Source organism: Penicillium lagena (genome assembly GCF_028827675.1).
Source record: "Penicillium lagena strain IBT 129212 chromosome Unknown utg000003l_segment0_segment0, whole genome shotgun sequence".
Lineage (NCBI taxonomy): Eukaryota > Fungi > Ascomycota > Eurotiomycetes > Eurotiales > Aspergillaceae > Penicillium > Penicillium lagena.
Genome location: NW_026623224.1, coordinates 3,499,530 through 3,515,322, shown reverse-complemented (window position 1 = coordinate 3,515,322; position 15,793 = coordinate 3,499,530). Strand labels below are relative to the sequence as shown.

Here is a 15,793-nt window from a genome sequence, read left to right as displayed (position 1 = left end):
TCTTCAATCTACAAAACAAGTTCAGCAGAGGTTCCGCTTCACGCCACTGTACAAAGGTGCTGAGCATTTTTTCTCTGCTGTCCAGCCTTTCATCAAATATGAAGGATCCAATTCATGCCTGCACAAGTTACGCTTTTGCGTGCCCTCGTATAGCTAACTAAGACTAACTAAATACGATCATCCTAAGTGATTACTAAATATGGGCACACGTTGGAAGCTTGATTTCGGACAAACTCAACAAGAGAATAACCACACAATTTTCAAGTTGACGCACCCTCCTCCCCGACTACGAAGTGCTGCTTCTTCGCTACGTGCAAAGGCGATGAACCTCTTCGGCGTGTCTCCGAAGATGCATCTCATGCAAAAGGTCAACGCTGCACAGGTGACACCTTCGATCATCTAGGTGCTTCTTTCGAAAATGCCTCAGAATTGATTTGTACTCGCTCCATTCCTGCGCCCGGCGATGATCTGGCAGGATGGTGTTGCCGTAACATTGAAAACATCGTAGGGGTTTGTCAAAGGCCTTGATGTGTTCTTCGGCCTGCTGCAAAAGAAGATCCCTCTATAAGTCTTTTAATTTCTCCTTCAACCTTATACTTCGTCTCTCTATAAGCTATATGACTATGTCTCTATACTTCTCTAATCTTCTATCCTCCTCTATCTATAAGGGGAATTCTTTAGATCCTTTCTACTTTAGTTTCCCTCTAGATTCGTAGCTATTCACACTAGAGACCTTAGGAAGCTAAATAGCCTTAGTCATTAACTTAGACTTTACTTAGCCTCTACTAACACCTTCTATCCCTAACGGCCTTTAACGCGTTAGCCCTAACTAGCATAGATAGTACACTCTATATACTACTATATTAAGAGATGCCTTTATTGCTTAGTAGTTAATGATAGAATATGGGACGACAAAACGAATATATTAGGGCATAAATCACTAATCTAAGTGTTAGAAGTAGTTTGAATAAGTTGTAGATATAAAGACTAGGAAGCCTATGGTTATATACAAGGTATACGCTACTATTCTAGAACATCTAGCCCTTAGCTACTATAGAACGTCTTCTATAAATAAGCATATCAAGGGCCCAACCTATCGTAGGAGTACTAAAAGGCTAAGCATTAAGTAGATAATAGAGGACGCTATAAGCTTAATCTCTCTCTCTATTATAAGATACTAATATTACTAGGTAAAGCACACTCTAAAAGCTAAAGTCTTTACCTAGGGTGAATAGGAGCATAAACTTCTAAGACTACTTGCTATATCATAACTTCCTTTTCAATTCATTGAACACCTAGAGCTTTATGACCTTATTTCTTTTGTGCACCTTGCACTATAGAGCCCTTATATTCCTACTACGAAAACGATTCGAGCCTAGCTATAAGACTTTATAGCGGCATAGTAACGGAGCATCCTATGATACCTACTAGTAGACTTAAAGATCTTACTAGCGTTAGATTGTTAGACGTCTCCCTTTTAATAGGCCTTTATAGTAGTAACTAGCTACTTCCTCGACTATGACTAGGAGTATTAGGAGGTGCTATTTGGCTTTAAGCCATTTTCTAGCACTTATTTAGGTCTAAATCTTAGTGAGGTCCTAATAAAGCTTCTCTAATAACATAAGATTATAGACTGAGTACTCGTAATTACTACTAATAATACGTCAAATAACAATACCTTAGCGACCTTTATAAATAAAGCTATCTAGTCACTTAAGCTAAGTAATAGCTCTACGATCATACGCGTTCTATATATTATATATGTCATCTAGCTTAGCCTAAAGGATCTCCTTAGTCAAATAAAAGCAAACCTAAGAAACGAGATAGCTAAGGTAGAGTAGTCTAAAGCTCGTATCTAGTCGCTTCGTACGACGTAGTAGAAAAGAGAGATCGTTAGCACATTAAATAAGGTATACCCCTTCCTTTTACGTTTCTATCATTTTCTGATTTATCATTATATTAGATACGTACCCTAGCTATTTATATCAATAGTAGCCCCTAGCGTCGAGAGGCCTTCTGTAACCTCTAAATAGAAGAGCCAAAGCTTGTTTCTATTTAGGATGTTAAGACTCGCTGGAATTCGACCTTTCTTATGCTCCGGCGTATAAAGCGACTACAGTCTATCTTTAACAAGTTTTGTAAGTACTACGGCCAAGATCATTTTGCCCTTAGCGTAGAGGAATAGCGATAGCTTGAATATCTTCTTTAGATTATACAACCATTCTTCAAATTCATCTCCCTTCTCTCACAGACGAAAGATGTGAATATCCACCTAGTCTTTAGCATCTATAATAAGCTCTTTAACCACTTAGAAAAGTCAATCTAGTAGCTCTAGCAAAAGAAAGTCCCTTAGAAGTAGTTAATACTAGCTACTCTCTACGCCGCTAAGACGAAGCTCTCTCAATATTATAGTATAACTAATCAGATTCCTAACGACCTCTATACAATTAGCACAATACTTACACCGTAGTAGAAGCTTCGGTTCTTCTCTACTAAGGACTAGGATGATAACTAGCGTATACAGTATTGTAATAGTCTTAAACATTGCCTTAAGCCCTATTAATAGTAGCTTTTAAGTACCTAGTCACGAGCTAAAGTTCAGCTATTAGTCCTAGCTATCTCTGAGCTTAAGATGATATATGAACCAGAAGTATCTCGACAATCAACGGCTAGCTAACACAATAAGTAGGCCTTGACATTTCCCACGGGACTAGTCCCATGGGACTGCCCATAGGACCATATGGGAATTCCCATAGAGTCCCGCGGGACTGCGAAGAGGCGGGACTGACCCCCCTAGGACAGTCCCGCGGGACTATATGGGAATTCCCACGGGACTGTAAACAGTGCAAACATTAAGCAGTCTGTAACTTGCATAACTTATGCGGATTCGCTCTGTTTTTTGAGTATTTAGCTTACAATAAAAGTGAAGATTTAATCAATTAAGATCGAATAAGAGAATATATCTTTAAGTATCTAATTTATACTGCTCAATGCTCATCGTATTCATCAGCATCCCTACGACGCTTCCGATCTCTTTGTGGGCGCATAGAAGGCAACGGATGTTCAGCCGAATCATCATCTTCCTGATCTTCCTGAATATCTTCATTAGCTTTATCAGCTTTATCAGCTTCATTAGCTTCATCTTCATCTTCACTGATTGGCTCAGGGGTATATTCAGGAAGTTGCGCCTCCCTCCCCTCATCTGCTTCTGCTATTTCGTCCTAATTTAGACTCTCGTCTGATATATCATTCCCTTCGCATTCAACGTCAAATCTTGAGATACAGCGAAGCATCATTAGATCTTGAATAGTTGTTGTATTCAATGAGCCTCGTCGATAGTGGCAGATATCCCAAGCTAAACTAAATAGACGCTCTACACCTGCGCCAGTAGCTGGAATTGAGAAAACATCCCGTGTGAGGGCTGCAAGCGCTAGAAATTTGTGCTTATAGTCTCGCCAGAATTGACAAGGATTGGTTTCTTCAGTTTCTAGTATAAGGTATGTATTTAGTATGATCCATAGTAATAATAAACAATAAATACCGAGATTTAGATAACTTTGGAGCTTATCCCGCTAGCCAGTCTTTGGTTAGGGTGGTATTTTTGGTCTGTCTTTTGCTAAAAGACTTTCAAAACTACTACCACTACGCATTAAGGCCTTGCCCTTTTGTCGTAGCTAGATATTAGGCTATCGTTTTGAATAATCCTCGAGGTAGCTATGTAAAGACCTCTCATAGACATCATGCCAGTCGGCATCATCACTATCCCACTCAGGCCCTTTGAAAAAGGCGAGCTTATGCTTATGTGCGAGAATAGTCCCTATTACATAGAGGTAGCCGTGAACTTCCTTAGTCCTCTGATAATAGGCTGATAGCTTCTCCCTTCTAGCATTAAGAGCCTAAAGCATTGCCTATTTCTAGGGCACCTTCTTTCGTCGAAGCTGCGCCTGAGATTGCTCAAAGTGAGTGAAGAGCCGGTTATAGACCTTAAACACACTATGGATAGTAGTCTCTTTGATCCTTAAGAGGCTAGTTGTCCACATATAGAAGGGCTGTGTGATGCAAAGTAGGTAGTCAATCTGTCGCCATTCGTCTGGGTTCAACCGAAATTGGGGCTGGCTATGTTCAACGTAGTACTTCGTAAAGGTGGCAGACAAACGCTTAGTACGCTGGAGTATGAGAAATGTGGAATTCTAGCGAGTGCGTACATCCTGGATTGGCGTAAGCTTTAGCTCTTAGATCTGGAGATTCAAAAATAATTCCCGCCGTTGAGGACTAGCATTTATAAAAACTGCAAAACCGCGAACCTATAAGAGTAGTAAGCATAACAGTAAAAAAGTATAAGACGCATTCGATAAAACATGCTTAGAAGTTAGTTAAACGCTCCTAGCTATAGACATTATAACCCAGGTTTTAAAGACTTCTTAAAACCTGGGTTATAATGTCTGGCTAGGAGCGTTTATAGTACCTTACCTTTGTAAGTGTGTAGATGATTCCTCGCTACCTTCTTGCTATCTGGAGAGTAGACCTATTGTCATCCTCTGACCAATTCGTAGCGGTAGTATCGTTCTTTAGGTCTACTTTCATTAAGCTAAGGAGATCTTTCAAACTTAGTTGAATCATATGAGCTAGGCAAGGAATTCGTATAATTCGTGTAAAGTCTGGTAGTTGAAGGTTTTGGATCGATTCATAGAGGTTTTTAACTAATGTTTTGTTGTTTGAGGCATTGTTAGTAGTAATTGCAATCACTCGGTTGACAATTTTATGTTGTTGAAATAACTCTAATAGAGTCTCGCTGAGATAAGCGCCAGTGTGCTGACCGTGTATTGGTAGGAATCCTAAAAGGATTTCATGGTAATTCCAATCCTTGTCGACAAAATAGCTAGTGATAGCTATAAATGCCTGCTGAAACGGTGAAGTCTAGCAGTCAAGCGCAATTGAAAGCTTTGCGTTGGCTAGAAGGAGGGAAAGAATCTTTTGCTGATCCGCCTAAACTATCTTTTAGAGCCGACGCCGTGCAGTTTTTGGTGAAAGAAGTGTAGGCTTTATTGGAGAAAGCTAGGCTATTTCGATAAGTTTAGTAAAGTCTTAATGCGCAAGGACCTAAAAAGGAAGTTATGACTTTGCGATGAAGTTGATTTAGGCTCGCTCCTACTTTTCTTAGTCGAAAACTACCTTTGGACGAGGAGCGCGATTAGTCTGATTCCAAAATTAATCGATTAGTCCTTTGATCTTAATAATAGGTTGTAGAGTACTATACTACGAATTGTAATGATTCGTATATATTCTGCTGAATTATAGTATTATTACCAGCTTTCTAGCATGATTTGCTTTTGAAATGCCGTGCTAGTGAATTTACCCTATTCGCTGTCCCTAATAGGTGTGGGAGCGCCTTCCCACATCTCCAACATAGAGCCATTGGTTTCCTAGTGATATGGTGTGCCACTTGGTCGAAATTGTCCCACGCTACAGAGGTATACTTTGCCTCGAAATTGACTTTATGTATTAGAAGTAGCGGAGAAGCGCCAGCTATTTGAAGCCACTACTCAAGGAAGTCATTTTTGTACATCTTAGTATAGATAACCTAGGGCTTTCGCGTGTCAGGACCAATCCGTCGAAGGGTTGGAGGAATAGCGATCGGAGGAGGGAAATCTGAGGCTGGGATAGAGATCATAGTCTACTAGCTAATTAACTGATCTGGTGTAAGGGACGGATCGTTAAGACTGAGAGTAAGGTAATCGTCTGGATAATCGACGTTGATTTGGGACGAGGCAATCTGTGAGGAAGGGCTAGCTTCAGAATACTGACTCACTTGAGACATAATGAAAGGGGGGTATAGGCTATAAGGAAGAGATTAAAGGAAGAGAATCGTTGAAGACTAACCTCTTGTAGATTCTGACTTATAGGTCGCGACTAAGAGGAAAAATATAAATAAAATAGCGTGGTGATAGATCATAAAATAATATATTAGCGTACGATTACTATCTCCTAATTGGTTAATTCTATAGGAATTCCTATTAGTCCTGTGGGAGTCCCACGGGAATTCCCACGGGACTCCCATAGGACTAATAGGAATTCCCGTCTACTTAGATTTAGGGGTGTGGCCCATCCCCCCTCAATTCTATTAAAAAGATTTCAACTTGTAGACTTCTTTATCATTATATTACTCACTAACCACCTGTGTTTTGTTTATATATTAATAGGAAATAGAATATTTAAAGCATAAGATATCTAAAGATACAAAAATCAAAGAGGGTTTCTAAGAAATCAATAAATTTTTAATGTTTTACTAAATGTTGTCGAAAATCCACAACATATATAGTGTAAATATATATTTTCTCACATTGATCATGAACAGACTAATACAGGCGTAAAAAAAGGTATTTTATCATAATAACTAAGCATTTTATCCATCCGTTTCAGGTAACTCTTGGCAGAGTTATGCTAGTACGGGACCATATGGGAATTCCCATGAGTCCCATGGGACTGCCCGTGGGACTAGTGGGAAATGGGACTAAAAGTCCAAAATTCCCACGGGACTAATGGGACCTAGCAACGGGACTAAGAATTTTTTAGTCCCATGGGAAATGTCAAGGCCTATTTACTGTAGTCACGATCCGTCGTGATGATTTGGTTATACTGTGTCTCCTTCTGCTCATACTGCCGGATCTGCTTATAGACTTGGGCGCAAATAAGATCGACCTGATTACTTGTGGGCTTAAGAGGCGGAGCAACCTGAAAGAATCGACTCTAGGGGCTAGAGACAAAGAAGCGCTAGTAATAAACCTTTTCCTAGAGAGTCTGGTCGATTGATCGACCCGGTTTTAGGCTGTCGGCTGTTTTCCGTGGTCGACCTAGACGACGGGCTGGTATAGACTGGTGGGTCCGTACGTGTTTCCGCATCTTCTCCTCTGAGCGAGATACAAAAGGATAATGCTTGCAGCCTAGTCCATCTTCGACTGGTAGGCTAGGCAAGGCGGAGGACGTTGGGGGTGGGAGTGGTATTGGTTGCTGAAAAGGATCAGCTAAAGGAAACTCCCTTAGCTGTTCGTGTAGCTGAGACACCGCGGTAGGACTGTCGAAGCCCGGCCATTCCTTCCGGTGACCTTTGAGATGGGTGTGAAGATGGGTGGGTGCCACAGCACGCCCGCAGGGCTTGCAAATCAGCACCTTATATTCTGGAAGATAACAAAATCGCTCCATCCCTACTCCTATTATTGATCAGATGAGGCTTCAGGACGGAGAAGAATGATCGCTTTAGTAGACAGGCGGTCGACTGGCTGTCTAGTTGGCATAGGATAGAGTCTATAATAGAGAAGTAATGTAAGTGATAGAAAAGAAAAGGCGTCTTTACGATTTTGGTTATTTCAAATCCATATGGTGCATTTATTGGATGATCAACAATAAGGACGAACGCGTCGCGTCACGGTTCCGTCTTAGAGGCATACCGGTGGGGCGCGGAGGGATCTAGGACCAATGAATGCATAGAGAAGTCCGGACTCTGGGCACGGTCCTTTGAGGCATTCTGGATCAGGGTATATAGGGGCGAGACACGGATTCTCTCAGTTAAATGGTACTCCATCCGACATTAAAGCGTCTGCAACGATTGAGACATGCCATTCAACATGTCCCATTTGTACTAATGATTTTGAGAATAATCAATACTTGCGAATTTTGCCCTGTGGTCACAGGTTTCACAAGGAGTGTGTTAATTATTAGTTGCTCAGAGTGTCGAGTACTTGTCCTGTCTGGTAGGTATTCCTTCAGCTATGACAACACTCACGCAACAAAGATTTTGCTAATTTCTTCTCGATAGCCATGTGAATCTATATCCTTACAAAGAGACAAATATCAGCGATAAAGAAGACCTCTCACTAGATCTCGAGGCAGCATCACATATCTAATTCCCTAGCTCCGTACATTAGATCCCCTGGAGGGGCAATTGAATATTATGTGCAATTCTGGTTCTCTATATTCTAACCTATCGCTTTAGGCTTGCCTGTGAATCATTATCATAGTGGCCCGTTCTCGTATTTGTAGTCTATGCTCATTTCAGTTCTGATGGATACTTAACGAAGAGCCATAAGCACTCTTGAGTTAGATTGGCTAGGTGAGAAAAACGATCTGGTGTCAATTGGTGATCCAAGACCAGTTTGCCATCTTTTTTCGGCGTCTTGCGGGTAGTTAAAAGTGTCTTGCGAGTAGACGATCCCTTAATTTACGAGGTCTTTGTAATTTAGGAAAGTTATAGTTACAATGTAGCTAAACCGATAATCTAATCGGAAACATGCCCCTACTATCGCTATCCCAGGATGCGTCAAATGATAGAAGTCTTAGCAACCCTGATACTTGTTGAATATTTAGCCGTTGCACGGATATGCTCTATCGAGGACCGTAATATTAATACCTAACTAGGCAAGGCCCTCCCTCTTTACGCATCGTCTGCCAATAATCTCATTTATTTCATTGACACTCAACCCTCTCTAGAAAGTAGACAAATGATTAACCATCACTGACCCTGATATTGAGTCTTAGCAGATCAGCAAATTGACCATTAATCACGCGACATCTAGTCCTAAGTAGGGCATTTAGAAGCCTGTTCGCAGCAAAGCTTCTTTTCACCAGTAACACAGCATAAGCCATCACCGCATTTATCTAGAAAGCATTCCGCGTCTCCGCTAGCGCACTCTCCCTCGCAGAAAGGGGCAGTTCCGGCCCAGTAGCACCCATCAGGGGCAGGTTGGCCGTTAGCGACTCCAACGGTTTGCATGTCTAAACTCGAATAGAATCAGCAATGTGCTATGTTCAAAACAAGGCTGAAAAGTCTTAAACAAACCCTTAGTAGCAGCCCTCGCCAGACCGGCGATGAAGATGGCGATTATGGTGATCTTCATTGTCGTTCGTGCTGAAGATACTTTAAGCAAGTTGTTTCAACCATTAGCGAGAATATATCTGACTGACAATTGGCTGAAGCATACAGAACACTTTCCTAGACGGATTTTTATTACAGAGATGTTGCTATCAATGTAAGAATTTGCTGTGATTGCGTGAATTGAGGGTAACAGAGGGGAAGCTTGTACAGGATTAGAGCTTCTTTTAATATTCGACTTCGGCAAAATGCAGGTACCATTGGACATAGTCCAATGTATCGGCGTCATTTCACCTCATAGGAATAAAAGGGCCACCAAGCTTTTGGTATGTATGTATGCACCCTTGCATACACCGTCACATAGGTTGGTCAGGTTACACGAGAACAGAACTAATTTCTGGTATAGGCCACGGAAATGTAAATCAAATTCTTTTATTGATCTTCACATTAAATTGTGAGTTATTCATTCTTGTTAGCATTATATTGTGCCCGGCTCTGCGGAAGGAATGAAGGGTTAAGGATAGCATGGACGACCTGTTGTCCACGCGAAACTAGGTTGCCAAAGTCTGTGAATCAAGGAGCGTCACTGTATCAGTTTTATACCACTTCTGGCATACATACAACTAGAATGTCTCTATTTCATGAGTAATATGTCCGTACTCGATGGCAAAAGTCTGTTGCCCTATTCGGGATTAGGAATGGAGGCACTCTTTTTGGCCGGAGCTCCCTCTTTAGACAACCAGCTTCGACCATGCTGGTTCTTAGAATCCTAAGGGAAAATTGTAGCAAACTACTCCGCACCCTTTTAGTATCAATCCGGAATTTCTAAGCCTAGAATCAATTACGGCTTATAAACCGTCGTCAGCTCCGCCAGAATCTGCGGTAGCTGAGTGCCGCCGAATGCCTACCAGGTCTTCAGCCAGCTATGCACTCTCAGATGCCCGACCATGCATGCAATCACTAGGCTCATTATGCGCTAGGGCAAATCAAGTAATATGTCGAAAGCGGGGTTTAGCTCAGTCATATCCTCTCCGTCTGCCTAGCGAGTGGATCACTGAGAGGCTAGAATAGAAGCCATTAAGGTAGCTTATCACGGCGCTCTGATGTGTGACCACACTTGATGGGATCTCAACGGGACTGCGCATGACGGGACCGCGCTCGACGGGTCCGCGCTTGACGGGTCCGCGTTTGGCATCACTGCGATTGAAGACTGCGTTTGAAGACTACGTTTGACAGGTGACACAGGGCATAGACTGTTGTAGATAAGTAGAGACTCTTCTTCGGTCTCTTCTTCCCTTTCTCACTTGGATCTCCCGTCGACTACGTACTCAAATTGAATTCTTTATTGATTTTTCTTTCTTGATCTAACATCCGGTCACAATAAGTACCTCTCGTTTGAAGAGATATAGACGGCTAGGGAGGAAAGCGATACCCAGGCGAGTGAATTTGATCTAATCAGTGACGATGAGGGAGCAGGAGAGGGAGATTCTACTCAGATATGATACACAGATCAAGCTCCTAGCGAGCGAAGCTAGGGTAAGCAGCGAATGAGTATTATATCTACACTAGAAGAGGGCGATAGATATGAAGATGAGGATGAAAGTGAAGATACAGGAGTCCTTCCACTACCTAATATCAGCAGTGTATGTCAGGAAGAGTCCAGAAACGTTCAAGACTTCTTGATGGGTATGAAGCGATATAAAGCACAATATGTAGTTCTGTAGCTGATTTGATCTAAAAACAAACCTCTTCTTATCTGATCTATGTGAAATGCACACTGTAAACTTCCTCTGTAACTAGACGATGTAAGCGAAATACTCAAAAATACAGCCAAAATCTACATAAAATATGTAGGCCATGAGTTCCTACTGTTTGTCCTGTTTGATCACCCGCGGGTCACTCGTGGGTGACCCTGGGTCACCCACGAGTGACCCGCGGGTGAGGGCGAGGTCTACCTATATCATACAAGGTATCTCGCAATCGAATATAGATCTCCCTATGGAGATCAGGATCAGGATCAGGATCAAAACCAAGACCACAATCAGATCACTATAAAGATGAGCAGTGATGCCTCATTCGTAGACCATCCAGATCGACGAAGCTCATACGGCTATATATGCCAATTGTACGGAGGCCCAATTGATTGGAAGGCATCCAAACAGAGTACAGTCACGACATCTACCACAGAGGCAGATTTCTTAGCTATATCAGAAACTGGAAAAACTCTGCTATGGTGGCAGAGGATTTTAGGTGGTATCGCTTTCAAAGCATCCCATGCGATCCCGATTCAATGCGATAATCGACAGACTGTCAGGCTTTTGACTGTCGATGATTCACCAATGAATACAAAACTTCGTCACGTTGATATCCATCGTCATTGGATGAGAGAAAGAATTCAGAAAGGGGACCTAGGAATTGAATGGGTTCCAACAGCCAGAATGATTGCTGATGGCCTGACCAAACCACTTCCGCGTCAAAAACATGAGCACTTCGTGGAATTGCTTGGACTGAGGCAAATTGGCCACCTGATCGATGAATAATCAGGTTACGGCCAGCTCATTGGTCAGAAATTGACCATGAAATTGAGCTTAAATCCAGGGAGCTCGCTCAACCCAGCTCCCTGGGGGGTGTGTCAAGAATTGGAATTCCTACAGATCACATACAGGGATTTTACCCCTCACCAATATTTCCTATTATGTATTAGTCATTTACTAGTTAGTGAGCCCTCTAAATTGTCGGGCATTCCCAGATTTATCTGAATCAGAGATTTATTTCTTCGTGAATTATACGTCCACGTGGGACTGTCGTACGCCCAGATTTTGACAAAAAACACTACATAATGCTTTCGAGCCAAGCACGAGGCACTGCACCCATAACGCGCTACAGGTTCTTCTTCCGCCAAAATATCCTAGGATATTATTCCGTGGCTTTCTTGCCTCATTTATGTGATAGCTACAGGTAGTGAATCGGGTAAACAGAATTTCCTTGTTATCACAGGGCTCTGGCTATCATACTAGAGGATTCAAAATCGCGGTTCCGGGGGGCCGAGATGTTCTGCTACTTACCTGTCAATATAAATTTTGTCACGAGTCTCGGGTAATTCGAAAGGTTAATCGATAATTGCCCCCTATGGAATACGAACTCGGCATTACGGTGATGGCGTCACCACATTGTACCGCCGGTAGTCTGTTCATGGCTTCGCGGTCGTCATGATTTGTCAGGAAAGGTCTTGATCAATGACACCAATAAACATGCCGGAAAAGTGGGGCCCTTCATAATATATTCAGCGCAAGGCAATATTTATAGGGCACTCTTAGCCCACCCTACCTCATGACATAAGGCCCTTATAAGACTCTTCAAAACTCCTTCTAAATCACACGTCCCGAAAGTTATAGTCAATAGGCTTCAAATTTCAGCAAGTGGCTCCATGCATATCCGAGGTGCCGCGATACAGGCTGAGCCCGAGTGGCTCGATTTAGAGGCTTCCGTCAAAAAAACCTGCAAGTTGATTAGCCAGGCTTCTCAGGGAGGGGCACAAATTGTGGCTTTCCCAGAGCTTTGGGTACCCGGATATCCAGGATGGATATGGTATTGCTAAAGACCTAGCTTTTCTGTATTCTCTTAATTAACTCTACTAGGAGCCGACCAATCGATTTCACGCTAAACACTGAATATTTCAGAAATTCTCTTATGAATGACTCCCATGAAATGGCAGAAATCTGTCAGTGTGCAGCGGAAAACAACATAGTTGTCTGTCTTGGGTATTCAGAACGGTATTGTGGCTCTGTCTACATCGCCCAGTGCACGATCAATAGCGACGGAGCTCTTCTAATGGCACGAAGAAAATTGAAACCGGTTCATATGGAGCGAACTATATTCGGAGACGGTAATGGGCCTTCATTGCGAAATGTGGTGCAAACCTCGATTGGACGGGTTGGAGCGCTTTCCTGTGGAGTAAGAAAGCGCAATTGCGAAACCACAAATCCGAAAACTAAGAATTGATTGTTATCAAGGAACACTACCAGCCCCTCTTGAAGTATCACACTTTTTTCCAGAACGAGGAGATTCACGTTTCCGCATGGCCGCCCGTCGTGCCGCACCCTGGCGGATCAAGTGCATATTCTATGTCTAAAGAAGGTCAGTTGATTAGTATACTTTTCTCGTATGGGCCTTACAGTGTATATCGCTAGGAGTTGAAGCAGCCTCTCGGTTGTATTCGATAGAATCGCAGGCGTTTACTTTACATTCAACAAACACCATCAGTGACAAAGGAGTGGATAAACTGGTAACAAATGATGGCCACGTGTTCAATGCACCTGGTGGAGGCTCAAGTGCCATTTTCGGTCCAGATGGACGAAAACTAACGGAGGACCTGACGCCCACGGAAGAGGGTATTGTCTATGCTGATCTGGATTTTGATCAAATTCTGAAGGAAAAGGCTTTGTTGGATTCTTGTGGACATAATAGTCGACCAGACCTGCTTTGGCTGGGAGTGAATGCAGAAGAGCAAAAGCACGTGAGGAATAATTGAAAAGTCGAACCTAATGTTGGCCGGACACAAAATTGGAATCTCGTGTTAAATTGACGGAGATGACTGTTTGCTACAGTAAAAATAAGTAAAAGCTTATTAATACGCAAGGAGATCTTACCTAGTTGAAAGGAAGCTTTCTGAGACCTACTTTGCGCATTAGCGATAGCTAATTAGTACAATTAATACTAGTTCAGCCAAGCTCCATCTTCAGTGGTTGGGCGCTAAAGTCCAACTGTCAGCAACGATCGTAGCAGCAGTTGGTCCTGACTCGCAAGGAAAGGACATGAAATTGAACGGCGGCTAGAATGAAGGAACGCAATGTGTTGGCTAAGAACAAATAAGTTGGCAATTCAGCTCTCAATGAAATTAATATTGCCCAGGCCTGGCCTGCCCGTCTCGGCATCTACGATGAGCGTCCGATCAGAGTGGGATCAGAGCTCTCCGAACTCGAGTAGATCTCTGGCTTGCCTAGTACACTTGCCACACGCTTTGAAATCAGAGTCCCTCTTGTTCAATAAATATTGAACGTCACTTAGTAGAATTCGCATCAGTAGATCAGCCACCAATCGAGCCTGTGATGACTTGGAGAACGGCGCTGCATTACCACGCTTGGCCACGAAGACTGTCCTGTTCACTTAGAAGACCCATTTGACATAGAATTGTGAGCGATAAAATAGAAAAAACGGGTTTGACGGTTAGTACAATCATACTTGACCTGTGCAATCTATGACAGTAGGTCACCGTGGGCAAAGGGCAATGTTGGCGTCTAATGAAGATGACTGCAAAGACCTACAGGTGGTCTGTGTGAGATAGTACCGGTTTGATTCAGATGACAGAGCTACTCACCTCAACAGACTGAGAAACTATTGTTGGAGGTCGGGCTAATCGTGGTGAATGACAACAAAAAGATCGCAATTCGACAGGATCGGAAAATGTGCTGAATCTCAGTGTAGCGCAATTCAGGACAAAACACCACAAAGAATAGAACTGGGAAGGAGGGAGGGACAGGTGTCGAAGTGTTGAAGAATGAAAGGGGAGGAATGAAAGAAGAAGCATAGGTGAAGAATGCTGAGCAGACTCAAGAAGAGGGGCGGATATGGTGAATATCGAAGTTGAAAGAAGATAACACATATTTATGTGGGGTTATCGTTATCAAATGAGGCGAAAAATCTAAATACTGAATAAGAATGTGGGTTAAAAATGGAATGAATAATATATGTCAGGACTTGAAGGAGACGTTCAATGACTGAGCTGGATTAAATGGATAATACCACGATCGGCGAATGCATTCCGAATCGTACGGGAGGTCAGAGCTTGCTGTCGAATCCCCGTGATTTCGCGGAAGAAGTTGCCAATTTCCTTTGCGTCTCCACCCTACTGGGCGATCATATTGTATTTCATGAGGGATCTCTGCTTCAAGGCGCGAAACGGGCTTCTATCAAGAGGCTGAACGATCGATATGTGTAGTATGCGTAGGGAAGGCAAAAGCGATAATATTCCACTGTTCGCAGAGATAAAGGAACGCCCAGGTAAGGTGTGATCCATGGCCATCGAATAGTAATAGCCGCTGACCACTACTGCTAGCTCGATTTCGTATATGCTCTTGGAAGAAATGAAGCCAACTAATTGCGGGGCATTATTAGAATATCCATATGGTGATACTGCGACTCGTGACCCCTCCGAGAGCGTTTCGCCATCATACCATCGTTCTAGATGCACCGTAGTGCAACGAAGTGTGGCTCCATTAGCCATCAATCAGCTGCAATGCGCTCAATACCAGTCAAGAGATCACCTCGTTCGCCCGATAAAAGCCTCATACGCTGCCGGTTGCGACTGATCACCTTTTGAGGCTTTCCCTAGCCAAGCTGGAAGCCAGTGTCATCGAAATTGTAGATATTCGAGGGTGGGATACATTTCACATGTGGCTCGAGACGATCATACCAGGCCTGCAAGATACTAATATCCTCGGCCTCGATTCTCTCCTTCTCCGCTGGCTTCTGCTATACCCAATGAAGGCCCTCTGGTAGGCGCTTGATGAATTCATATATCCACATCTTATTAACAGAGGATATAGGATTTCCAGCCGCTTCAGCATCTCTCCGAATCATCGCATTCGCGCTCTCTTCTACCATACGGGCAGTGGGTTGAACATGGAGGGCATCAAGAGCTTCGATCCAGCGGATTAATGCTGCTTCCTGCTCGTCGTCTAGGCGCCTGGTGGTGATAAGGCGCTGCGTACGAGGTTGCCAACCCTGGAGGCGCGGCCGCAGCCGGGATACGGGAACGTCGAACTCACGCGCCAGCGATGCGATTTTCGCATGTTTTCGAGCTCTGGCGACTTCACAGGCGGCCTGGATACGCTTTTCAATGGCTTCATACGAAGAATTCTTGGTATG

General features: G+C 43.1%; 1 protein-coding gene across 1 annotated transcript; it reads left to right on the top strand.

Annotated features, from left to right (window-relative positions):
• Positions 1–12,293: 12,293 nt before the first annotated feature.
• On the top strand, positions 12,294–13,397 carry N7510_006636 (carbon-nitrogen hydrolase family protein; the record flags this gene model as incomplete). Its single annotated transcript, XM_056978562.1, has 4 exons — positions 12,294–12,428; positions 12,473–12,820; positions 12,880–13,003; positions 13,057–13,397. The coding sequence occupies 4 exons, from the start codon at positions 12,294–12,296 to the stop codon at positions 13,395–13,397; spliced, it is 948 nt and encodes a 315-aa protein (XP_056834594.1).
• Between the last annotated feature and the right edge of the window lie 2,396 nt (positions 13,398–15,793).